The sequence below is a fragment of the Equus przewalskii genome, chromosome 21 (genome assembly GCF_037783145.1).
Source record: "Equus przewalskii isolate Varuska chromosome 21, EquPr2, whole genome shotgun sequence".
In the NCBI taxonomy this organism is placed as follows: domain Eukaryota; kingdom Metazoa; phylum Chordata; class Mammalia; order Perissodactyla; family Equidae; genus Equus; species Equus przewalskii.
In genome coordinates, this window is record NC_091851.1 from 4,682,639 (window position 1) to 4,709,608 (window position 26,970).

Consider the following 26,970-nt stretch of genomic DNA (forward strand, 5'->3'; position numbering starts at 1 on the left):
TAAATGCCTTTTTTATAGAAGGCAACCAGCATTGATGCCCTGAGGATGTTAGGTAAGAAAATGTCAGATGAGACTGCTTGGAATTGCCCTTGCCAGTAGTTCTACTAATAAATTCAGTTAAGATCCCAGAGCTACGTTTTTTAAAGCTACTAAAGGAAATGGTTTTTGGCACCCATGAGCTCCTTGGCTGTTTCTAAACACTGCCAGAATTGGGGAGATGTTTGTTTTCTCTTTGTCCTGGCGTTTATACGCCCTGGCTTGGGCCACGAGTGATAATGCATTTGATGATCTCCTGGCCTCTCCCCAGTCCCTAATGGATGTTTGTCTGAATGACAACACCCAGTTTAGTGCCACAGCTTAGGGCCAGCCTGAGCGTGGGGCAGTGTGTGCTTCGTGTGACAGTTGGGGGCTTGAATGGTGAGATCAGGAGCCTTCTATAAAGTAAACACTTCCTCCCCTAATACTCAGTTCTGGAAGCACCTTTTTTTTTTTTTTTTTTTAAAGATTTTATTTTTGCTTTTTCTCCCCAAAGCCCCTCAGTACATAGTTGTATATTCTTTGTTGTGGGTCCTTCTAGTTGTGGCATGTGGGATGCTGCCTCAGCATGGTTTGATGAGCAGTGCCATGTCCACGACCAGGATTCGAACCAACGAAACACTGGGCCGCCTGCAGCGGAGTGCACGAACTTAACCACTCGGCCACGAGGCCAGCCCCTGGAAGCACCTTTTTACATTGTCTCCCATAGTGCCTTAATTTAGAGTCAGATCATAAATATTCATTGAATCAGAGAATCTCAAAACTTAATGTTACCCCCTATAACTCTAGTGCTGAACTTGGTCTTAGGAGCCCACATCTCTCAGCCTTGACAAGGACAAGCTTATGACAACCAGATAGTGTCATCCACGATGAGGATGACAGACTGCTGTCAGGGGTCAGTTTGCATGGTATTATACACGCATCCCTGTGTGGGTTTGATGGTGATGTGATTAACATAGCAGCCACTCTTCCAGATACACGGCTTCCATGGCATATTTAGCAAAATGCATTCGCATTTCTGTTTTGTTCACCATTGTCCCGAGCACTGTTTGTGGATGTGTTAGACGCAGTGGGGCCTTTCAGGAAACAGCAGGACGATTCTAGGCAGAGCATGACAGGTCTTTAGAGGGACGCGCCTGCTCTCACCCAGGCCCACAAGCAGACTGTGGCCTGAAAGGGGGAGCCATGACTTGAGCGTTGACAGCGGGCCACGGCTGTCCAAAGGCTCAGGTGGTTGTCAGCCATAAGTTTAGCTCAGCTCTTTGAGTAATTTGTCACGCCTCGCTCGGCCCCTGCTGGGCCAGCACGTGCCAGCTTAGTGTCAGAGTGCCTGTTCGCCAGACGGCCACTCAGGCCTAACGTCCTGCTGTTCCCCGGACCAGCGGCTTGCTGGGGCCATGCACGGAGGGCTGAGCTGTGGCGACAGCCAAGTGCTGTGCAGAATAAGCGTGTTCATAATGAGACGTGAATGGCATTAGTGGGTCCCTCTAGAATTGGGCCTGAGCGGATGCCTCTCGCTGAGGAAGTTTGGCAGTCTGTTCGTTAAGGCGAGTCACCAGGAGTTCAGCCTGCAGTTGAGAAGCCAGCTCAGGCTCACGCTGTCCAGGCCTTAGGCTGTTGTGACCATCTCTATAAAAGATTATAAATCATCAGAGGGGCCACTTTTGATATCTTCCAACTCATTTTCCTTTTTTAAAGTTCCACAGAGCAAGCCTAAAGAGAAATTCTGAAATAGTGCTGTCCAATAGCTCTTTCCACACGATGGGCATGTTCTGTATCTGTGTAGTCCAGGACGGTAACCCCTAGCCACATGTGGCTGTTGGGTGCTTGAAATATAGCTAGTGGGACAGAAGAACTGAATTTCTATTTTTTAATTTTAATTAATTTAAATTTAGATAGCCACATGTGTCCCATGGCTGCTGAATTAGACAGACAGCCCTAGAACGCCCCTGGTCTCCTCCTGGCAGAATGCCTCTCTCTGAATGTAGTTAAAGGAGGAAGAAGAGCCTGCCTGGAGAAATCCATGTGCGTACGTTGGCAAAAGAAGAGAGCAAAACATTTTCCTGTTTTAAAACACATGCTTATTGAAAGCTAATTGGAAGGACATAATTTTCACCAACTTAAATTTTTAAGTAGGCCATTTTGAAAAGATAGTTTTAAAATACAGTGAGAAATGCTAGAATTACTTTTACTCTTCTGGAGCTGCAAAGAATAAAGCGATGGTGATCCACATTCCCTATATTCCTGGGGGAATTAGCATGATTTTTAACTTTTGCGTTGATAATGAGGAAGGGGAAAATGAGATGGAGTGCCGACTTCCCCAAGTGTTAATTCATGAAGTTGTAAGTGCGGTGCTTCCATCCGCTGTTGAATTGTTCTGACGTTATCCTGTTATTGGAAGTGCATGATTCACCTTCTGAGGAAACAGAAGCCACACACAAAAGGGGAAGATTTGCTTTCTGCCATATGAAAGGCTGCCACACGCAGGGGTCCTATTAAGACAGCTGGAAAGTTGCTTCAGTGTGTTACGCTTGTAAGTTTTATTGGTGACTGGTTTTTGATTACACATTTGAATGCGTGTGTTCCAGACTGCAGTTTTAATTAAAAGGCAATAGTCTTTTTTTATTGCATTGTACACTCTCTGCTAGATTCTCCCACATATTGGTTCTTATTTTCTAACGCTCATAGCCTATCTTGTCTTGAGGCTCTGGTCCCCCTTCAGAGCATACCTTCCTGGCCTTCCCTCTTCCCAGGGATGTGCTTTGTCTTATTTTTTTTAAAGTATGTGCACCATCCTATCACCAATTCTTGCTTGAAGTTATCAATTCATTTTATCAGGAGACTGAGAAGAACATTTATCCTCTGAACTAGGAAGGGAAGATCCAAAGTCGTCCCACAGTTGTCACTGAAAAGAAATGTCACAATCAGCATCTCTGTTCTGTGTGTTGGATCAACCTTAATGATCTGGATGCACTTCTGTGACTATTGGCGTAGATATTTCTTAGTGATACTAGTGTTGGATGCAGTTAAAGTCTAAGAGAAGTTTAAGTCTCAAAATCAGAATTGTGTCATTAATTATTGACTAATATTTCATTCTTTGGCAGGATGTTAACAGACTTGCAAGGTACTTTTTTCCCCACACAAATGTAAAAGTTGCCTAACTATTTAAACAAAGTGAACTATGTCATTGTTATGGGTGTCATTCTGCACATGCCCGTCTTTCCTTAACTGATCACTGCAGCTATGAAGAGCGAGCTCTGTATCTTGAAGCAGTAATTCAGAACCACCGTGAAGTAATGACATTTGAGGATTTCGCAGCCCAAGTCTTTTCTCCCTCTCCCAGCTCCTCCCTCGGTGGAACGGGTGAGTGTCTATATTATTCTTCCCTCACGCGCCTAAGACGCACTCGAGCAGCAGATGCACACCTGTTTTTCACAGATAAATGCTTGCAAATTTAAGAAGAGCATTCTCCCTCTGAATCAGCTAATGAATATCAAAAGGAATGATGACATTCATTTTAATTTGTTTTGTATCTGAGCTGTTCACTCAGTTCTTTTCTTCGGCTATCCTGTTAACCTCCAAATCTAGCAAGGTTAATGAACTTTTTCTCAGTAATGTGCTCCGGTTCATTCAGAAGTGTGGGTTTCTTGCTGAGCTGGGAATATGTTGTTTAAAAGCGATGCCCGAATCAGTGCTTACTTATCAAAAAAGAGTTCCTCACAGTCGAAGCCGTTGCTACTAATGCTAAATGGGGATTATGCTGCCGAGATGCGCGGGTCAGGGATTAATGCAGGAGAAATGGAAGGACAGTGTTCCCTGGGCCATCATTACAGCAGTGCAGCGTGCACGTTCTCTCTCTGGAGTGGTCGCTGTCACATGGACAAGCCGCTGACCAGAGCAGCACCTGGTGTGGAACCTGTTTAGAAACTAGCTTACAATCATTTTCATTTATTATGCCAATGGAAATTTCAAAAATTTCCGTGAATGTCCTTGTTTTTAGTTTTTACTCTTTTTATATTTCCAGTTTGAAAAAAAAAATTTGTACTGCCACTTAAACTGATTATATGATGGCTGTGGGGTTTTTTCAAAGTATAGAATTGCTTGTAAATTTCTGCATGTAATTAGAGATTAATTGCCTTTCAGAGAGTAAATGGGATATTTAGTCAATGCATGTTGAAATTCTCAATGAGGGGCTTCCTTCTTCCACCAGTGTAGACACAACTGCTAGAGAGCTTAATAGATTTCTAACCTGTGTCAATTGTCTCTAAACACCGCCTTACTTCTCCTATTCTGACTTGTTAACAAATATCTTACACACAAAGTGAAAAAAAAATTAAATTCAGTGAAATAAATCACTTACAAATAAAATCAGCCATGCATCATTGTTTAACATCGCTGGCTTCCGTCGGTGCCTCTCGGAGCTTTGTTGGGAGATAAGAGGGAGAGGCTTGCACTTGCACAGGGAGCCAGGAGCAGCAGGCAGAAGGCCTGGGAGATAAGCAAGCTGGCCGAGGTGGAGCTGCATGATTTACATAATCACGCCGCTGCTTCCTGGTGAGGCGTCAAGAAACACAGGGATGGCCTCTATTGATCTTTGTTGAACTGGAATACTAAACAACATGAGAAAAGCTTATAACTTAAAGCTTTGATTAATGTTTCTTACATTAAAAAAGTAGAACAGCTGTGAATTGAATTCTTTTATACACTCTGCCAACATTCTATCTAAAATGAAAAAAAAAAATCAGTTTCAAGGGAAATGAAGATTTCATACCCAGTCTGGCTAGAGGTTTAAATTGTTTCTAATTTTTAGGTGAAAGAACATGAAGGATCTGTAGCAAAGCTAATTTTTTAAAGATCTCATTCAGCTTTTTCCCATAGTCATGAGATATTGGAACTTAATTTTTCAGTGCAGTGTTTTGTGTTTTGTAAACTCTTGATAAAGCTTTTTGTTTCTTAAAATTAAAAGAAATGAAATAGTAACTAACTATTTACATTCCTTAACTCAAGTGTTACATCCTTAAGGTTCATGGTTAAGATGTTATTGAAAGAAATATTGATAAACTTTATTTTCTACATGTATTTTAGCCTCTGTATAAATTAACTTGATCTTTTCCAAAAGTTCATAACTATTTAAACCAATTTAAATGAGTCAGTGTGTAGGTAACATCTTAAGTGAGACTCCAAGAAGCGATTGGATTTTTTAAGCCCTGCTCTTTGGAGAAGATTGCTGACAGGCTTCTTCAAGAACATCGCATTTGCCAAACTCACTTAGCAGATAAAGGTTCTGACAGCTCGAAGAATGGGCATTGGAGCCTGTGCGAAAGGAACGTGTAACCAAAGATCGGGTAGCAAGACAAATGCTGGTCCTTCTTCTTTTCAAATTGTTAACATCAGTTTTACATTTCATAATGTTCAGGGTTTAGGGTATTTGGTGTTGAGTGATAAAATTTGTTATATGCATATGACATCAATCCATGACTGTAATTTTAACTCTGGGCATAATGTTCTCTTTTAAGGCTTTGTGTATCCGCCCACAACAATGAATAGGAAGAAACTAGAAATGAGCTTGATTTGAACTGAAATTTGGGGGCAGTGCAATGAGGATGGAGCATTTTTGTACCATATACAGGCACGTTTTCAGAACCACATCCTCTTCTCATTTATGAACCAATTTTGCTTTTGAGGAATCCCTGTGCCTGTCTGTTACCACTTTAACAGATGAAAACATTTTTCATTTATTCACGGTGTTTTTTATTTTTTTGGGACAAGTACAGTCAAACCCAGATGAGCCAGTCAGCTTAAACTAAGAAATTGAAGTGAAGTCTCCTCTTCCAAGCAGCAAGCCAACTGGAAAAATTGACCCTGAGCGGCTTAAGCTCCCACAGTGCACTTAGGACCCAATCAGACCCTCTCGGCCAGCAGTGTCATCAAAGCAGGGCCTTGGGCTCCTGCTCACATGCATATGCACAATCGGAGGAATTAGGGGCTCCCAGGTTTTCTTTGTATCCTTGCAACAAGGGGCTTTGTTGTTAATGCAAAGGGAGAATAACCTGAACACTGTATTCATTCCACACTCTGTGTAACAGCGCGCCGCCCTCCTTTCTAGAGGGAAGGCCTCTCATATCAGCCTTTAAGTCCTGGATATAAGTAAGAGATGTGCTAAGTGGGAGTGGCCTGTGCCCAAAGATGCCCTCTCCTCAGACTCTCCCTGCCCCTGCACTGTTGCTTGTCACCCAAGGCAGCCACAGAGGGGCACACTGGCCAAGTGAGCGGGCTTCTATTCATGATGCACTGTCACCCCCAAATGAGGAGGTACGGTCTTTTGTGTTAGGCTAATAATGAGTGCTCAGCTTTTTTAAAAGAGGTTCAAAAAACTTTTTTTTTTCCAATCAGAAAATGTTATTTTAAAACACCACCTGCCTCATATCTATTCTGCCCATTACTTGTATTGATGATGCCCCATGTGTAATAGGTATTTGAGCTGCTTTTTTACCTAGCCTTATAGTTTGCGTTCCTTTTAATTCTTTCCTTATTTACCAGCAATAAGTAACCAGTGTGAAAATATTGGCTGCAATTAACACACACACATTGGGATGAGGGACTAGGTTAGGGGGGCTGGCAGAGAGGCCTTTCAAGGGTTAACTGGAATGGGCACCCTCCACTGCTGGGAGGGACTGATGTAATCACTGCAGCTCACAGCCAAGTGCATCTGTTCACCATGAGGTCATTCTTCTGCATGCTAATGATCTGGAAAATCAAGTCTAATGTTTGACATTATCGGAAAGGATATAAATAGTATAAATCTTTACTTTTGGAAGCTACTCTTAGAAAACAAAAGAAAAAAAAGAAACTTTATCTTGGACTTCAGGTTTTTTCCCAGAACTGCTTTAAAGATTGTATCTGGACCTTAAAATCTTGGCGGAATCCACTGGTGTCTGTTGATAAATGAATCCCCAAATCACTATTACAATCACAGCTAGCAATTTGGTAGTTGAGGACTATAGGTATGTATAATTTGATGTTGCCTTTTAAGAATTTCCAAGTACCTTCGTCAGAAGTTGATAAAGATGGATTTTTCTGAAAGAATGTCTGAAACCAAGTTACGTGAGTGGTTCTTCTTGAATTGACTGCGTTTGCTGAAGATGCCAACACTGTTTATGTTTCCCTTCTACTTTAATACTGCTGAAGGGAGCCAGCAGAGGGAGCACAGATCTTTGTTTATTTCTAAGCCCTACATAAACACAGCATTTGATTTCTCCAAGATATGGTCAGAAACACTTTCTCCTTCATGATAGGCTAGATTGTAAAGGCTCTAGGATTTAGAACAAGTGGGAGAAAATTCCTCACTAGGCTCCATGAGATTCTGCCACTTGTAATGTAGGTCATATTTGGAGCTTAAACCAGATTAGTCTCAGTCAGTCTCAGGATGCTGCTACCACTGCTGCTATTGTACAAAACTGCACACTTTCGTCTTTCACACTCAGGAATTGCACAGGTGCCCTCTTGCTCACCTACCTGATAAAAAAGACTTTTATAATTTTTTTCTACAAAACATCATTATATTAACTTCACAAAAACTATCAGAAGACTCTGCCTGATGTCACTGGGTCATTCTGGTGGCCAATAAAATCTCTTCATAAGACTGTAGACGTGTTACACATTGGTCATAAAGTGAATCTGGCATGTCGATGCTATACAAACTACTTTTATACCTCACCAACCTTTGCCTGGAGGAGTAAAGCTACACCCAGCATTCGCTTGCTAAGACCTTCGAACCAACCACAGTGGTTACATGTGCCAGGATATTGCAGGCTGGTCATCCTGCATACAGATCCTGATACGCCATTTCACTGGGCAGTTAGCAATCAAGTTGATCCCCAGAAACAGCACAAGGTAGACCCTAACTCTAACCCCAAAAAGAAGACAGATTGTCCACATTCATTGAGAGTGGTCATGTCACAGAGTCATTCAGTGTTTCCTTTCTCTCTCTGTCTCTTCCTCGCTCCTCTCCCTTCCTTCCTCCCTCCTTGTTAAAGTGGTCTTAATAAGGTTTTGATTGGTATCACTCCTTATGTATTTACCTTCCTCATAAATTTGCCAAAACCGGCAAAGAACATCATAGAATGTAGAGCTGGAAGGGGCTTCGAGAGATATTAAGTATGACCTCTTCACATCAATTTTGAAGCACAGGAAGACCAAGCCATGAAAGGACAACAAAGGCCGTGGGCAAATGGCAGCAGGGCCAACTCAGCCCTCACCCCTCATTCCACACTCTCTTTTCTTCCACAAGGCAGAGTCAATGCAGGTATTAGTGACGTCATCAAAGGCTCAGCTGGTTACCAACTCCCCTACTTGGTGAACTGTCACCAAACATTGGTTGTCATTTACGTTGGTCACAGAGTTCCTAACCAGCCAATTATAAGAGAATTTTTAAATGCACACAAACCATGTAGTGTCTCTCATACAGCCTGCTCAAGAAAGCTGTACCTTCCTCGTTTTTCTCGTGAGCCAAGCGTGCTCATGAGACTTCAGAAAGTCTTCATGAGATAAGAATGAAGTTTGGGAAAGACATTAACATGACCAGAAACATAGCAGAAACTCAGATTACAGAACTTCATATATGATGTTGTGGTTATGGTTATTCCTATCAAGGTGACAATTTATAAATTCTTTAGCCAGTACACTCATGTGATTGTGATAGTGTGTGGGGTTACCTAGTAGTTGTGGCTGCAAAATCTTTTAAGGAGTCCTCTCATTCCCTCTTCTAACCAACTACATTGAACAGATGAGGGAATTGAAGCCCAGAATATACAGTGATTCATTTAGTCAACAGACGTGCATCACAGGCTTCCACGTGCCCCTGGTAGGTCAGGCTTCAGGGGTTCAGGCAGATCATCCCAAGGCCTAGAGGGCTTCTAAGGTTCTGAGAGGCTAGAAACACAGCCCAGAGCCTGTGCAGCCACACACCACAGCTGAACCCTGGAGTAAAGACCAGTAGCAGTGCCCATCAGCAGACCTTTGACTCTTCACTTCCCATTGCCAGGGCTGGCACACTTTCCTCCGTTGGTACTTAATACAGCCCAGACTTGCCTTCCCTTGCTTTTCCTCCTCACACACGGCCACTCCAGTCTCTCAAATTCCTCTGTTTTCCTGTCCTCCCTTGCTCAACAAGGGAACAAGAACCTTCCACCTGGAGCCAGCCTCCCCAGCTGCCTTAGAGGCTCCTCATGGGGAGAATGTATTCTCAGGAGAGGCCTGGGTTCTGCAGATAGCCAGTGTCTTCCATGCTTCGGCATGTGGCCTCAGCCAAGTTACCTGTCACTCTGTGGCTCAGAGTCTGATTCTGTAAAACGTTCCTGACAATAGTACTTCCTTAAAGTGCATTCATAAGGATTCAGTAAGCGAGTATGTGTGAGAGATGAGAACAGTGCCTGGCACACAGGGCGCCTTCAGCAGATGTTCATTCTGCTATCATCCTCGCCTCCCACCAGCATGTCCAGGTTTCTCCTCACTCTGTCCTGTGCAGCCCTCTGCCTCTTCCTGCGCATCTTCCTTCTGTCTTCCACGGTGAACATGTTCCTCCCATTTCTTCTCTCTCATCCTGGAATCACTGCTGCCTGCCCGTCACCCTGTCTCCTAGAAGGAGAAGTGCAAGCTGGGGACCTTGACACGTAGAACTGCTAGCCCAGGGCCCACCCTTAGCTGACAGTCCCATAAATCAGAGCCACGGCTGCTGGCCTTTTATTAATACTAGTTAAAGACCAGGATCGAAGCTCAGAACTCCATTCAGATCATCTAGAAGTTTCCCTTAAATACAAGCTCTCTTATGTCACTGTCTGTTCAAGAACTCAGGATCACCCCACTCTGCATCCTCAGCACGCTTGGCTGTTACCACGCACCCTGCAAACAACTGCCCGCCCCACACAGACACTTCTTCCCCTCAGTAATCCCTCCCAGACCCCGCCCAAATCTTCCTCCCACATAACCCACTTAATTCTGACCCCCGTGCATATGACACTTTTTTTTGAAACCTAAAATGTATTCTTCCTGAAAAGATGATGAAGCATCCATAGGAATTTTTTTAACTACCCGTGCTCCCATCACCTGAACCCAGTGGTGCTGGCTCCAGCTGCACACTGGATCACTTGTGGAGGCATAGGGATCCTGATGTTGTGTCCCTCCACCAGAGATTTGGGTTTATTGGTCTGGGGTGTGACCTGGGCATGGGGACTTTCTTTTGAAAACTCCTGAGGGCATTTTAATATGCAAGCATGACTGAGAACCACTGTCCTAAATCAAGGCATCTCTCTAATGTTTAGGTCCTCGTTTTAGTGCCATCTAACCTGTCGTTACTTATATCTTGATTTTTCTTAGCATATGTCTTTGTCCTCTGTGTGTGTGTTTCTTCTATCTATAATAGGCTGTAAATTCTTTAGGGAACGATGCATATAATTTCTTTCTTATAACATGAACAACAGTAAGAGAAATGCAGACAGAAAAGACTCAGGCGATTGCTTTAAGAGGTACAGGTGTGTCTCCAGACCACAGATGTGTGCTGCGCCTGATGCAAGATGCAGAGCAAACACCTGTAATTGTTTCATCTGTCTCCCTCCCTTCCCGGTCTCATAGTGTAAGGCCAGTGATGAGCAATATGGCCAAAACTGGGTGTGGAGAAAGGTGGGGGAAGCCAGAAGCCTGGTTATCCACAGACTGGATAATGCAGTTTGAATAACTGAAACTTGATTTGAGATGCTTTTGTAAATGCTGTCGGGGGTATTAAAGAGAATTCTCAGTTGTCCTGGTTAGCACCACATTTTGCCTCATGCTTGTTCATCCCTTTTTCCTCTTAACACTCTTTTACTCTCCTCCATGTAAGCTCTGGAAGGGGGAAGAAAGAGATGAAACAAACATTTGTTCCATTTGATCCTCTAGAAAATGATGGTGCTACTTGTCAAATGTTGCCGTCTCTGAATTGGCCCTCCCCTCTCCTCCCCTAGGCCGCTGCCACCAAGCAGGACTGTGCTGGGCATTTTAAGGGCACAGAGGCTCTGGACACCTTGTGCTCTGTCTCTCCTCTTCGGAGCTTTCAGTCTCGTCAGGCAGAAGCAGATACTCGTGAACCACCAAAAATGGCTAATTGTTAATAATCCCAGATTAGTTAGCTCCAAACTATAATTCCATGTCAAAAAGATAACAGTGCAAAAACAAAAAAAAGATACAAACAGCCAATGGTTTGGGTCAGTTGGGTTGAGATTTCCCTGAGATGGGCCATGCCATCTGCCTGTGAGCCTGGGAGAGAATGAAAACTTGCTGAATATGTATTAGATATACTCAGCATCCTTCCAGTTGCTTTTGAACTTTCCCACATTGGCTAAGAGTTGGGACATCTGAGAGCTGGGAGGCCTGTGGACAAGAAGAGGAAGACGAAGGATAGTAAATGTGGGAAGAGTGGAGAGGAGGAGGTGACTCCTTTCAGAGCTGACATGGGGACCCTCCTGCCCGTGGGACTTGTGCAGAGATCGGGGGTGTTCACAGGTTCCCAGAAAAATAAGGGACCTGAGATTATTCATTCTAAAGTATTGACATTACATTTAATTTGTTCCTTTGGAAGAACTTGAAGATACTGCTTTTTCTATGAAATGCTGCATTGGGTTAGTTTTGGTCTCTCAGTCTTTGCTGGGTTTTAAGCGCAAGTGGCATCTTCCTCCCTGCCTAACTGTTGATTACAGCTCCGGGGACACGAGCAGTTGCCAAGAGATGGCCAGCAGGTACCAAGAATTTTTCTCAGAGACAGTTTTTGGAAGTGACTCTTAATTAAAGCTTATTTGGAATAACTTTCAGAATTTGTTTCAGAAGAACCTGGAGCTTCTGACACCCAGGTTCACATTCCTTGTAAACCGTGACTGTGACCTTCATGGTCTTCTGGATGTCCCAGGTAGAAGTTGTACAACCTCAGCCATTAGGGTGGTTTCCTGGAAGACTCAGTGGTTTTGCTTGAATTTCTATTTAGCAACAACCAAACCAAAGCAGAGGCCAAAAGGAACCTCTCTTACTAGCGTTTAAGTCTGCTGATGAAAAAAAGAAAGAATATTTTATACTCTCCTTTTCCAGAAGGATATATGATGATAACCAGGAAATAAACCTCTAAATAGCATAATGAAGAGAAAAGCTGATTCTTCTTTTCCCGTTATCTTTTCAAGTCCCTCAGAGGGCTGAAAAGAAAACCCTTAAAAATGGGGAACATGCCAGTCAACTGTATAAAAAAAAAATACATAAAGTATTTACAGCATTGACATGGCTATGTCATTTCTCAACAAATAAGAAGGCTAGTGGCATCATGGTGAAAAGTGCTGAGAAAGAATAAGCAAAAGGCTATTTTTCGACCACTTCAAGACTATGAGACACTAAGATGCCAGATGCACAGAGAACACATCCACCTACCTGTGCCCCCACACCAGGTCCCTCTTCCCGCCCCACAGTGCTCAGCATTACCTGTGGTGGGAACCTTGGCCCACACCATCCCCCAGCATCTCTCTTCTCATGTGAGATGGCCTGAGGGTGAGGAAGCCACTGGGGTCTTCCAGGACTCACTGGTAAAGTCTCGTCCTCCAGCCCTAATCGCAGACAGAGCTGAGAAGCGCATACTGCCCTTCCGTTGCTGCTGAAGGATGTTAGTGCAGACTCTGCGGCAGGCAGTCCCAGGGCCGTTCATGGTAGTTAGGGAAACCCTGCTCCCTGGCTACGTCCCGAGGGCTCCAAGGAGTAGCTAGAGAAACCGCCCCACTCCAGTTAGCACCAGAGCCCTCCATAACACCTGGGCCTGCGGCTCTCCAAGGCCAGGCACTCCTGACCTGGGGGGTGGGCGCAGGGGTGGTTAGCCGACCCAAGAGCTTCTGGGGTGAGTCCCAGAGGAAGGGGTCACCACAGAGAAGAAAGGAAGAAGCCGGAAATGGGGCTCCACTAGGCCAGCTCTGCTCTATCGCAGTTACCCAAAGCTGGCAACTTGCTAGAGGCCATATTGAGATATTAATACTAGTCCTGGGAGCACACACGCACCTTTGGTACAGCTTAGGTAGATGAGAACGCAGCTTTACCCTGGACATCACATCAACCCTGCGAGGGCCAAACCTTCAGCATGCATTCCATAAACATTTACTAAATACTTCATATGGAAGACACACAGATGAGCAAAACCACAGCAGCTCCACCCTCCCTGAGGCTTCTCCTCTAGATAGGCAAGAAGGACGCTCGTCTCCTGGCAGGCGCTGAGGAGAGCTAAGAAGAAAAAGACAGCAGGACGGAGGACCAGGGGTGCTGCTGAGAAATGTACACTGGATGAGGTGCACTTTAAAACGGAGTCAGGGAGGGCCTCACTGAGAAGGTGACATTTGAGGAAAGACTTGAAGGAGGCGAGGGAGCAAGTCACTTAGCATTTGGTGGGGAAGCGTTCCAAGGAGAGGAACAGGAAGCACAAAGGCCCTGAGGCAAGAGCTTCCCTGGCCTGTCAAGGAACAGTGAGGAATCTGCGTTGGTAGGGCAGAGCAGCAAGATGGGGAGGAGGAGGCAGGTCAGAGCGACCTTGCAACCATGCAGGCAGAGGGAGAGGCCTTGGTTCTTACTCTAGTAAGATGGGCAGCTACTGGAGGGGCATAGGCAGTGCGGTGACATGATGTGAATTTTGTTGTAACGGGTCACTGTGCTTCTGTGGGTGGGATATACCGTGGGAGGGCAGGAGGAGGACCAGTTAGACAATACTTCGTCGCCACGTATTCCCATCCCCTGGCGCACAGCAGCCATGTAATGCATGTTTGACTAGTGAATGAATGTTGTGGCGATTCAAGAGATGTTCTCCCCAAACATTCCCAATGGGGGCCCACTAGAGGGGGTCCCCTCACACCAGTGCCGCAGAACGCAGCCCCTAACCTGGACTGCACAGGTGAAGGGAGCATGGTGCCACCCGCCTCTTTATAGGGGAAGGTTTGCGTGGTGGGAGGAAGGTGAAAAGGAGATGGACAGAACTCCGACCTGCAGGCACATCTCCCCACCTCGTTAAGACCGCCAGACTCACACCAGAATTCAGTGGCCTTGAACCCGTGCGCTGGCACGCAGAACCATGGCGGATAACTATCCCTGGTGCACAGAACACTGCAGAGAGGAAAATGGCCCCCAGTATCCGAAGAGCTCGCGTGTGAGGCTGAGCTCCCTTCGCATTGTTTCACTTTTGTAAAAATGATCTCTAGGACAACCTATGAACAGTAGTAGCTCTTTACATATGTGTGGAGATTTGCAGCTTACTGCACACTCTCCTCACAGTCTGCTTTCTGTAGGGCACGATTTTTCTCTTTGGCAGTATTGGAACTGAGAGCAGCTGGTTTTTTTCATGGTCAAGTGGCCAAGACTAGGGCTCAGGCCCTTAGGTCTTTCTGTTCCCAGGCAGGACTCACTGCCCCTACCTGAGAGGCCCTGCCTTTCGGTGCCTGCTCGTGGGGTGGAGGGGAGGAACCCTTCTTTTGTGGCAAAGGCAAAATGTGACTTCCCAAAGGCAGAAAGGTCTGTTTTATAGATGGCCTGTACAATTTTTACAGTGGCAAACGCACACCCACTGTGACACAGGTAACCGAGAAATTTAACTGAAAGTTAACCAAAGTGTTTCTACTTCAGGATGCAAACTGAGTACCGTAGAAAGAATTCACATATAGAAAATATCTTAATTATGGACTAGAATGTCTTCCTTAATGTCTGAAGACAACAGGACAGCTTGTATCAGTGAAACTACCAGATGGTTCCACTGCTTCTTTAATGTCTGAAGACAACTCAGACAAATACCTAGAACTCACTGTCCTCCCACAGGTCACCACAGACCTCGCTGCGGCTGCTAACATCTGCTACGTTTCCTTAGCTGTTGATTGTTAGGGAGTTTAAAAAGTAGTCCTGAACTACACACAAAATCCCAGTGTGTCCCAGGGAGTCACACTGTAATCCCACCTTATACTCTTGAGGTTTTTTATGACAGATGAATTCAAGTTGCAATAAACCCAAGAGACAACGCTGAAGAGAAGAGAAGAGGGTTGCCTGAGGGGTAGCCCCATTTTCTTTGCTTTGAGGATAGTTAAAGTCTGTAGCGTGAAACAGAGGGAGAGTTGCTGGTGGCATCTGCTAACCTTCACAGCCAGCCCTGTGCCCCTGCCTCCCAAGGTGCCCACAGGGGATTTTGTTTTCCTGGAGCTCGGAGGCCCTTCTGTTGTGTCACCTTCGGAAAAGTAGTGGCAGTAGTGCGCCCAGACCACCTTCTAGTCGATTTTGCCATTTTTACAAACAGTGTTATCGAGATTAATTCACATACCATACAGTTCACCCATTTGAAGTAAAGAATTCAGTGTTTGTAGTCTATTCACAAGGTAGGGCACCCATCACCACAATCTAATTTTAGAACATTTCTTTTCTCCCCAAAGGCCCAGTACATAGTTGTATATCCTCGTTGTAGGTCATTCTAGTTCTTCTATGTGGGACACCGCCTCATGATGGCTTGATGAGCAGTGTGTAGGTTAGTGCCCAGGATCCAAACTGGCAAACCCCAGGCTGCTAAAGTGGAGCTTGTGGACTTAATCACTTGGCCGTGGGGCCAGCCCCTAATTTTAGAGCATTTTTATCCCTCCTAAAAAATAAAAAAATAATAGAGCCCTGATGGCCTAGTGGGTCAAGTATGGTGCTCACCGCTTCGGTAGCCTGGTTTCGTTTCTGGGTCACAGAACCACACCACCCACCCATCTGTCAGTTGCCATGACGTGGTGGTGGCTCACATAGAAGAACTAGAACAACTTACACCTAGGATATCCAGCCATGTACTGGGGCTTTGGGAGGGGGAGAAAAAAGAGGAAGATTGGCAACAGGTGTTAGGGCAAATCTTTCCCTGCAATAATAATAATAATAATAATAAACCCACTAGTAGTTGATCCCCATGCCCCCTACTCCACCCCCAGCCCTAAGCAGCCACTAGTCTACTTTCTGTCTCTACGGAGACATTCTATTCTGAACATTTCATTTAAGTGAAATCCTACAATATGTGGTCTTTGGTGACTAACTTCTATCACTTAGGATGTTCTCAGTGTTTGTCCATCTTGTAGCCTGTATCATTATTTTACTTCTTTTTCTTGCCAAATAGTATTCCATTATAAGGGTAGGCCACATTTTGGTTGTCCATTCATGAGTTGAAGGACATGTGAGCTATTTCTACTTTTTGGCTTTTATGAATATTGCTGCTACAAGCATTTGTGTGCTATTTTCCCATTTTGAGATGTGGATTCAGTCTGGTAAAATGAACAGCCTACCATGGCTAAGTTGTAACTGAGATCTTGATATTCGTGTTCTCTGAGACAGTGAGAGGGTCTGGAAACCTCCTTCTCCATGAGGGCCTTAAAAGAAAGTTGACACCAAGATATTAATTTTTAATTTATAATTTAGTTAAATTTAGTCATAGATCAATAAGAGTACATTATAGTTGTGGAAGGGAAGAGAAAAATACCAGAAAAGTTTTTTCATGAATGTTCCACCCGCTCGCTTAGCCCCTCACACAGGTCCATATGCACATGCAGGCACACAATACATGCACTCTCTCTCTGCCTGCCTAAGAGAGAGTGGTCCAGCTGTCCTAGCTTTCTGCTTCGGAACCAAAGTTGATGAGCAAGACCAACAACCAAAAAGAGTAAGCTGAGCCCAGAGCCAGGGCTGGGGCCAGGACACAGCCACTGCTGCTGGGTTGGAAATACTGGAAGCCATCCTTGGGCCATTTGGAAATGTTAATTAGGCTGGCTAATTCCCACTGGTCTTGGGTTGCCAGTGTTGAGTTGAGTGTGTAGGCTTACCCCATCCACTGCTGCACCTGTTCCCTTCCTCAGAGCCATTCCAAGAGGTCTGAATAGCCCAGACAGCTCTCTGATCTCCCGCTCTGTCCGCCTTCCTGCTGGGAGGATATTTAGCACTTGCCTAAAGCTGGAACCCTAGTCCACTATTTCTCTCCCTCATCCATGCCAGCTCTCAAAATCATTCCCTTCCCTAATTATCTTGAACCAGTTAATCATTTTCCACACTGACTGTTCAGTAACAAGGACCCAGGGAGACGCAGCCACTTTTCTTGTCTGACCCTGCCCAGCATTATCCCAGGTGGCAGTTCTGGATGTCAGCCTTTCCTCCGAGAGAAGCAGCTCGGTTCAAATCCTTGCTCTTTTGCTCCCCTAGTGAGTACAGCCAGAGAAAACATGCCATAAAAAGACCCACCAGTTCTTGAAAAACCTCCACTAGGCCGAGCTGTGCAGAACACAGCAAATCCCCAACCGAGACTATTGTTTCCTGTGTTTTCTTAAATCCTTGCTGATATCCAGAGCATCAGAGGAGTCACAGGAGACCAAAGATGTAAGGCATCTTTCTCCAAAAGCGACTTCCGGATTCTTGGGGCTCCCACTCTGCATCTGAGCTGCTAAGTGGCCGCAGTGTGGCCCATCAGTATCTTGAGTTACACTTCAAGGGCTCTCCCCAGAGGTGTCTCACTCAGCTGCTCTTGGATGCAAGCTGGGCTGACTCCTGATCCCCAGCACCACTAATGTATAAGAAACATCTTGAATTAAAGACACCTATTAACCCTACCATTTAATGTTCCTCAACCTTTTTCTCATTATTGCCTCACTGTGGAGCCTTCTAAGACATGTTTGTTCCCTTTATCCCCTCCCCTGAAACACCACAGAAATACTGTGTGTCTGTTTATTCACCATACTTCTATCTGAGCTTTATAGATATAAAGAGTAAGATATTGTTCCCCCCCAGGGGTGATATCATCCTGTTAGAAGGCATGCCGTAACTCCTCCACGAAAGGCCGTCAAAGGCAGGAGCCTCTCTGCTGTGTTCACTGCCGTAACCCAGAGCCTAGAACAGCACCGGGCACAGATCAGGGGCCCAGCAATGAAAGGATGACATAGTTATGCTTTGTGTCTCTCCCCCACACCTGCAGGCATCACATGCCTCCTATTCTCTTTCCATCCCTCCTCTCCAAGCACAGTGGTCTCTTCTGGTGCCTTCCAACACTGCCCAGTTGGTTGGAACCTCATGCTTGCCCCCAGGGATGTATCAGGAAGCTGACAGCCCACTCCTCTGTTCCAAGAATGGGGCCCCCACCCCTTGGTAGCATTGCCTGTGTGTCAAGGGCAAGTGACATTCGAGCCCCATGGAATAATTAAGGCAGCCCCCAACTGTCTGTCTTTGTATCTCCTTAACTCAACCATGGATTGGCAGTTATCGAGACATTCTGTTTGGTCCAGCACACCACACCAGGCTGCATCTGGGGACGCACTGGGGAGAGGAGCAAACCAGTCCTCATCAGCAATTACAAACAAGCCCTCCATTGTTAGCTGTACCATCTGTTTTCTTGGTTTCTACCAATCCAGTGCCTGTACGCCCAGTATAACCAGGGCTGAGGGGGCAGCCGGGGAGGGAGACCAAGGAGCCCCTTCATGAAGAGACCCTTTGCTCCCACTGGAGAGGGTCAGTAGCATGGTGCCCTGAAAAACTGAACTTCCTCAACTCCAGGAAGACCCACGCAGGCTTCCTGTATGTTTGCATCTTCCATAAGAGGAAACAGCCCCACAGCACAGTGCATTGGGGGAAAACAGGAAATCTCGATAATCACATTATCTAGAGGATCCACGGAAAACATTCTAGTCTGTTACCAACAATCACCACCAGCCCAAGAACTTCTTGTGCCCCTAGAGCACAATCAACATGTAGACAAGGAGCAGTTAACAGAGGTTGGAAATCAAGTAAAACAGGATGCTACAGGATCATCTGTGATCGCTTATTTATCCTGAAATTCTTACCCCAAATAATTTTTTTTTGGAGGGAGAGGGAATGAGTTTTCCTCAGCAGATTGGAAACTATGGCTTCATAGACGTCCACATTTCTTTCAGAGAGCCCCACCTAAGAGTATGGCAGTGGTCCTTCCTCTGATGGCATTCTGAACCACCATCTTAGAAACTGGCCCTGGCCACTGTGCCAGCCTTGGCAGGTGGGGTCAGCAGACAGTCCAAGTTTACACCTGTGGCCATGCACACAACAGTCTGTGTCACTGATAAGTGTCCTTTGTCCCAATTTGATGGTGGTCCAGTGACGCTGAATTCAGGAGTGTTGTGGCGTTTGGGGTGAGGAGCTATTGCCTGATGCCGACAGAGGCTGCGTTTGCTAAGGCAAACCCACATAGGAAATAGGATGGCTGTGGGAGGGCTGGGGGAGTGGGAAAACTTGTCACAAGGTTGAAAAGCTCAGATCCTCTCTCGGGTTTGGGGTAACTGCTAAGATCCACTGCTCTGTGAGGGTGACCTTGTGTCCCATTTCACCACCGAGGGTCCCCTTCCCAAGCCACCCTCTGCACAGCACACTGTATGCTTCCTCCCAGTCTGTCACATTGAAGGTGACACTAGTACTGAATTAACACACTATGTACCACTCAGAAACCTGAAAATGAAACTTGACAGACATGTAACATGGCACACTTAAAGGGTATCAATTATTTTTTCAGGTCATCCTTTGAATTCTAAATGCTTGTCTTGAAAACTCTTATCTTTGACCATGTTTTAGACCCAATCAGTCAGGAAATATTGGGCAGCAAGGAGAGGATACAGTGGTCCATGCTGCCCAGTGCCTGTAGGGCTCCCAGCAGCATCTGCGTCATACATCCTAGGAACGCTAATGTCTGTTCATGTCACATTTATCAATGTGACCGCAGCTAGAATTCTGTCCTGCCAAGTCGAATTTTAGGTGAATTTTCAGTTTGTAATGATCTCCAGCGCTGCGGCAGCACTCAGGCAGCCCAGCAGTAATGGATGCTTAGCACTATGTTCATTGTCACGTTGGGCTGTGGGTGCTGGGCTTGTATTCATTTGGTATTATGTTCTTTTCCTTCAGATTAAAATACATAAAGGTCTCATTGCAATATTTGAGCAAGGTAAGACTGACATGCAGCAGATTTCCCCAGGCAGCCTGCTCTGAGGGAGGGTGTGTGAATTCACTAACAGCCTCCCTCCACGGCTAACACCGCGCTGAAATGCCCCTCGGGTTCCTTGCCTCCACCTCCCTCCCCCGGGGCCCTGCCTGCACTCCTGCCCCTGCATGTCTGCGCTGCCCGGGGAAACCCAGCCTCGCCTTTCTTCTGCCCCGTGCTGTCTGGGCGGAATCTGACACCAACACCTGCCATCCCGGAAAATGTCTTTGTCGCCCGCCCTTTTGTGTGTGAGGCTGCGGGGAGCCAGTGGACCCGGGCCGCCTCCTTTTTTGTTGCCCAAGCCGGAGGAGCAGGATCTTGAGATGGGCTGATAAGACGAGGCACGTGCTGGGCTGGCCTCTGACCGCTCGCCTTAATGGAGGCCTCTGAGAGGGGAGGGCAGGTTGTCCAAGGGGCTGCTGAATGGAACAGCTGGGGGAGGAAGAGCAGACAAAAGCTAGGGGAGTTCAGAGGGTGGAGAACCGGGGGATCGGCTGCGGTTTAGGACCCAGAGGGCAGGCCAGCCGTGGCAGGTGTGACCCCCGTGGGCCTCTCCTTCTGCCCAGGTTGGGGTTTAGGTCCTTCCCCCCGTGGCATTGCTGGCTGGAAACCCTCTAGGGTGGCCCAACTGTACCCACTCATGGGCTCACAGGTGGAAGGGAGATCAGATGATGATGATGATAAAAATAATAATAATGGAGAATACCAGTGAGTGAGCTGTCATTTCTTACACTATCGCCCACAGTCTGCGTGGCACAGAGGGCAGTCACTGTCTCAGTAAATATGGAAGTGGGATGTGAGGGTCCAGATTTTTTGGTTTATCCAAAACAGCGCCCCCCTCCACCAGGCATGGGCTTTACACCTACAGGCCAGACGAGCAGCCACTACCCTCTGGCCCGCTGCCCTTTCTTTTCCCCTCAGCCTCAGCTTTGGCCCAGTCCCTGAATTGTTCCAAACTGGGTTCACTGACGTCAGCCCCCAGAAGCGACGTGACCCACAAAGCCTAGGTGCTCTCTTTGGGTGGGACGGAGCAGGGCTTTTCAGTCCCCACCAGCAGCGGGAATTCATGCAAAGGTCTTTATTTTCTGGGCCCCCCAATCCATTCATGTCCCCCTGCTCCCGCCCCAGAAGCAGTGAATTGGGACTCAAGCGTCCTTTGAACAGACCCCCAGCTTCCAGCACAAGGAAAGGCCAAGTGAGTGGAGTGGCTGCCAGCAGCTTGCGAGTGGAATGCCCTCCTTTGTGCTTATTCCACATCTGCTGCCTCCCATCAGTCACCAGGTGCAGCAGGCAGGCAGGAGCCATCCCCAGCTGGGGATGTGCCAGCAGGAAGCTGGGGACTGGAGAAATGCAGGAGGCACCGTAGTGCAGGCTCCTGCTCAGGTGTGACCTTCCCTTTGCCCCACTGGTTGAGGACACTGCTGTCAGATGCGCAAAGGCGGCTTTGCTGCAGAGCTTCATGCAGCTTGTCAAAGCTGGCGGCACCCTGTCCACCTGCCGTCCTGCGGAGCTGTGAAGTGCTCCCCTCTGTGCCCTCCCTGGGTGGGGGCGGAGGGGTTAAATGTTTCCCCTTCTGATCCAGAATTACTCTTTCACTTAACATCAGATCTTTGAACATCACTTTGTCTCTTTCATTTACTTGCTTTTTCTTGGCTTCCTTCTCCCAATTGATCTGATTACAATAGTGAATGGGGTGGTTCCTACTTAATAATGTGAAATCTTATACAATTTGAAGTGAAGTTATTTCAAAATGGAATATTATCTGAAATTAAATCAGGGTCATTCCCCAATGTTGCTCCCACTCCCACCTCCAGCTACCCGGGGATGGAGAGATGCCTGTTACCAGTGCCGTTTCTGCTATGGGTGATGGTATAGCTGTGCTGCCTTTGTCAAAAGCAGCCTGTTTTCAAAGGCAAAAATAGCAGGAGAGAAGCCGCGGCATTTCCTCTCCCTGCCTGACCTTCCTGGGACAGAAGGAGGAGACAGCAGAGCCCCAGCTGTGGGAGTCTTAATGCTGGATTTTGGAACACACTGGGGAAGGTTGGCCTCCTCGGGTCCAAGCATGTCTGCAAGTATAGATTTCAGAGACTCTTCCTAGAAACAATAAGGGAAGGTCAGAAAATGAAAAAGGAGGCTGTCTGTGAATAAGATAACTTACGTAAATTAATTTCAAATGCCATTAATAATAAAAATTGCAAAGGCCAAACTCCTGGAAGTGAAGCATGTTGGGAGGAAGATAGAAGCCTGCTTTTGAGGTTCATTCCAAGCCTGGAAGCTTGGGGTGTAATACAGCACGGTTTAAAAATAGATTACGAGGGGAAGGGTGATGAAATGATCGTCTCCCTCGCAGAGCGGCCCCCGGGAGAGCAGACTCCACCGGCAACAGCGGCTGGGTGTTGCAGCAGGCGTTCCTGGATCCCTAGGAGCCCGGGCAGCCTGGGGAAGGGGAGAGCTGCAGCCACGCGCACTTCGTTTTACTCTTTTCTCCCTCCAGTGCTAAATAGCGGTGTGCTCATCTGGACTCATTCAGACGGGCAACCTAGTCCTGACCTCTTGTCTCAGATCCTTTGGGGAGTAATCAAGTTGTAACTCACTCTGTAAAGTATCAATATGTAAATACGTCTAAATAATAACCCCCACAGAAATCCACAAAGCTGCCTGTGAGGCTTTACTTGCTTTTTCGTTGACTCTGGACAGTGTGCTTCATTGGCTCCTCCTCCCTTCAATCAGATGCCTTTTCTCTTCATTCTTTACTTGTGGATTGGACAGTAAGGCCGAGTTAATTTCAGAAAGATTCATAGTTTCTTTATGCTTCAGGAAAGTCCAGAGCAAAGACTGGGAAGAAGGACGTTCATTTGTTAATTCTCTCAACAAACATCCTTGCATGTGCCGCACAGGGAAGTTGTCAAACCCTCTTCTTGGGGACATGGTTCCATTTCTTGTGAATGCCACACCCCCCCCCCCACGCACCCCCGTGAATCTGTACCCAGAAGGGCCTCGCCTGGCGCCCTGACATGATCTTTCTCTGCTTTCTCTGCAGGGCCCTAGCCGCCAGCCCACCACATGGCGCCTCTTGGTGAGGAGACTGCCCTACCGCCCCACCTCAAACCCCCAAACCCAGAGACTCCAGGACACGTTGCTTTGCTAGCACCCTCAGCAAGTGTGCTTGTTAATGGCCTTCTGAAGTTAGACGTGAACCCACCGAATTGTTGTGGATTGAACCTTCAAATGAGGCGGTGTCATCTTGCCTGAAACCTCATGAACCTTGGGCTTTGAAGGAAGAAAAGAAAAAGTCACCAACAGAGAGTCTGCCCCGCTCTCCCGTGGGCGTTGGTGTGGCTGGCCCGGGCAGAGCCAGCAGGAGAAGATTCTGGGCTTTCAGGGAGGGCAGAGGGCAGCTGGTTTCTGTACCCGAAGTTACCTCCTCTCATTTATAAACTCAAGTGAGATTAACAGAGGGACCAGCCAAACAACTGTCACATTGTTTGAGGAATGTTCTCTGCATTGATTTTGCTAGTTCTTCCTATGTTAGGATTTGTGATTTACTCAAAAATTTCATCATGGAAATTGGCTCTCCCTGGGGTCTTGAGCCCATGAGAAGTTTTACCTCAGTTGCTGAGTGTTTTTCCACCTGGTGCCTGAGACCCACTAACTGGGGAGAGGTTTTCCTGACCATCCTGGAGGCCCTCCAGGTTGTGACAGTGATGCTCCTGTCACAGAACACTCAGATGGTTCTAGAAGTGCAGGGTCCTGTCCCTGCGAAGTTCCCGTAGGTCAGGAAACCTTCCAAGGCTCCACTCAACACAGGGCCGCGTCAGCACAAGGTGCCCCCAGCTCGGGCAGTGGACTGAGACGGGCACCCCAGGAATGTCTGTCTGCCTCCGAGAGCTTCCCCTACCCGCTGCCGAGAGGGTGCCACGGCAGGGGCCCTAGAAACCCTTCCTGTCACGTGGAGTCTTAGGGTAACAGATTCCAAGCAAGAGACAGGATCCAAGAAAGGCATGTTGAGCCTGTTTGGAAAAAAATGAAAAGCTCCCCTTCCATCTGTGCTTGCCCAGCACCCTTGCTGGGGTCTGTGGGTGTCAGCAACAGAGAAGTCAGACAACAGAGAAGTCCTGTTTGGTGCAGGCCCTTGGCCTGTCTCCATAGCAAGCCCTCGGCCCACGACGGAGAGCAGCACGAAGAACACTGCCACTAACCAAGGGCCCAAGAAAGGCTGGCCATGAGGATATTCTCCTGCCTCTCCCTGCCCTCTGCCTCTCTACTCTTGTGCCCACTGTCATTACCCCCAGCCTGCTCTGCTCACCTTTCTGGTGAGCCCACTGAGCCTAATCACCCTGTCACAGCCGCCATTTTCACTGACCTGTCAGTTCTTTCCATCAGCCATGGAGTTGGTTTGGCTGGTACCTGACCTTTGCAGGAGAGACGGGCAGACCCAGGAGCCAGACTTGCCTTGGGGACAAGTGAGAAAGGATTGAGACAGTCATTTCTATTAGAAGGATGGACCTTCTAGTTCTGGAGAGAATTTGTTTTTCTCCTTTATAGAGGGTTGCAAGCAGGGCTGGAGGCCCAGGCCCAGAGACAGAGCAGCCTGAGCACACTCCGAACATCAGAGATCGAGGGGCAGTCCAAACAGAAGACGCGAGCCGTGGGTTGTTCTGTAAATGGCCTGATCTGTTCACTTATTGAGGGGCTCAATGGCAGTATGGAGGGTGACTGATAGTCACAGCATTTTCCGCTCTGTCAGCAAGTGTCATGATTCTTACCTTCCCACCCTCCCCCATTTTCTGATGACTTGAGCTTTCTGGTCAGCATGGTTTGGCCCATATTGCTCAGACTCGAGACTCTGGTCAAGCTGCTTTGTGTGACATTTACAAAGGACCCCGACCTCGTTCCTGCAGAGAAGGGCATCACATGTTCCTGGCTCCAGAGTCCCATGTAGTCTCTGACGCAAGTAGCTTCTGGGAGAGCACTTCACCTTCAGGCTCTAGAAACCCCCGTTGCAGAATTCTTGGATTTAGTCCAAGTGTCAGAAGTTGGAAGTCACATTGGACTCTTGCTCCATGGTTCCCTTTTCTCTGTGGGAGCCAGTCTTCCTGACCCTGGAGTGGGAGACTCGGTTGTAGGCAGCAAATATCCAGACCTTCCTGTGATCCCTAATGATTTTAACAACTCATGACCCCAGGTTACTGTCAACAGTTTTGTGACTGGAGCTTTCTCTAAGCCGACTCTTCTCAGTAACGACTCTGGTTGGGAGATTTGGGATGGGGGAACAGGGAATCTGGCGACAAGATTGCTCATAATCACGTAGACTTGAATCATTTTGTTATTTGGGGTGGAAAATTGAAATGATCAAGGTTTTTTTTTTTTCACCTAGAAAAGCAAACATTGTGCTTTTGTAATAAATGCCTTTCAGCAGAATTGCAGAGGGTCACTCACCCGGTGGGGACCCGCCTGAGTCACAGTGCTGACTCATCATTAGTAGGGCAGCCATCTGTAAACAAGAGTGGCCCTAATTGGCTCAAAATGGTAAGACCCGTTGGCTTCCAGGCTGGGCCAGGCCAGCCCCCTCACTTGTCTACACGCTGATGTCCATCTAAAGCAAAGCTGATATTCTGTAGTCTCAGTGAGTAGGTTCTTGTACTTAAAAGAGCATAGTAATTCTACAAACTGACTCTTTTTTAAATAGTAAAACCTTAAGTAAACAGAAGTGAGGAAATTTAGCTTGGATAAGTGACTGTCCCAGTATCTTCATCCAGTTAAGGCTGCAGCTCCTCAGAGCCGCTGAGAGGATGGGGTGGTTTAAGCCTTGACTTGGTGACAGGGGCTGACCGATGGGACCCTTAGCCTTACAAGCAAGAGATCGCGCAGATCCGTAGACAATGCAAATCACATCCTCCTGACCTTCCTCAGGCGTGACCACCTGTGCTTCCTTTATTGTTATATTTGTATCATCTGAAGGGTTGAGGGGTCCTTTAAAACTTACTGTGATGTCTTATATGTAACTGTGTTACGTTAATACCTAGTAAAGGGGAATGTCCGCACTGAAGGGAAATTCAACATGAGACAACCATCGTTTTAGTTGCACTCAATATCTATGTATGACATACACATTAAGTGAATGTTTTCAGGTCTACAATATTTAGTACATGTAAATAAGGAAAAAATTTGATAAAAATGGTAAATTAAGTTATAGTGTGTCACTTGATTTTTATTTTGCTATCTCTTGTTATTTAATTTTCCTAATGCTCCACATCTAGGTTTATGTCTAGGTGAGATAGGCCTTTACGTATAACCCACTTTTGCAGGCGGGTGTGTGCGCCACGACACACTGCAGCAGAGCGTGCCACGCCCGGAAAAGCACACAGCTCCCCCGATGACCGCCACTTGCCTCCAGTTTACCCTCTTTTTCTCTTTAATTCTGATTTACTGTGATGATTTAATAAAGTAGAAACACAGCACTTGAGTGCCATATGTTTCATTTGTTTTCATTATAGTTTGCAGGAAAATAAAGTTTATCCTGGCATCTAACACAGATGGTTTGCGTTATTATCAGATGAAGCTGTTCAAAAGCATTCAAAGCCTAAGTACGTGTCCAAAATGGTAGCCAGTACCAATTGGGAAGTTTACAAATGTGTTCATGTAGAGTCGGCCTCTCAGTTCCTAACATAGAATACTAAGATCCACTCATAAGAACATTTGAGTCCAAGCTCCATCCATCTCATATTGAAGTCCATCCTGTCTTCATGATTACAAATAGCTGGGTCCGAATCTCCTGCGATTTGTATCCAGGTGCACAGTGGGCCCTGGCCCTGACTCTCATCTCTCCAGGGCAGCTCTCTGCACTAGCCACCCTCCCAGAGGTGTGGAGTCCCTGGCCCTGAGGAGCAAGAGGCCAACTTTGAGGGTTT

General features: G+C 46.7%; 1 protein-coding gene across 14 annotated transcripts in view; it reads left to right on the forward strand.

The window, feature by feature from the left end:
* Positions 1-26,520, forward strand: part of RALGAPA2 (Ral GTPase activating protein catalytic subunit alpha 2) — a 323,319-nt gene extending 296,799 nt beyond the window's left edge. For 9 of the 14 annotated variants that reach the window (XM_070588734.1, XM_070588728.1, XM_070588732.1 and 6 more), the window contains 2 exons: positions 3,278-3,399; positions 23,100-26,520. In XM_070588734.1, coding sequence (XP_070444835.1) covers positions 3,278-3,399; positions 23,100-23,107 — 130 coding nt within the window. In that variant the 3' untranslated portion in view covers positions 23,108-26,520. Of the gene's footprint in view, positions 1-3,277; positions 3,400-19,983; positions 20,024-23,099 lie in introns of all 14 variants that reach the window. The other 5 variants (XM_070588729.1, XM_070588733.1, XM_070588738.1 and 2 more) reach the window with 1 other exon arrangement.
* The last annotated feature ends 450 nt before the right edge of the window (positions 26,521-26,970 follow it).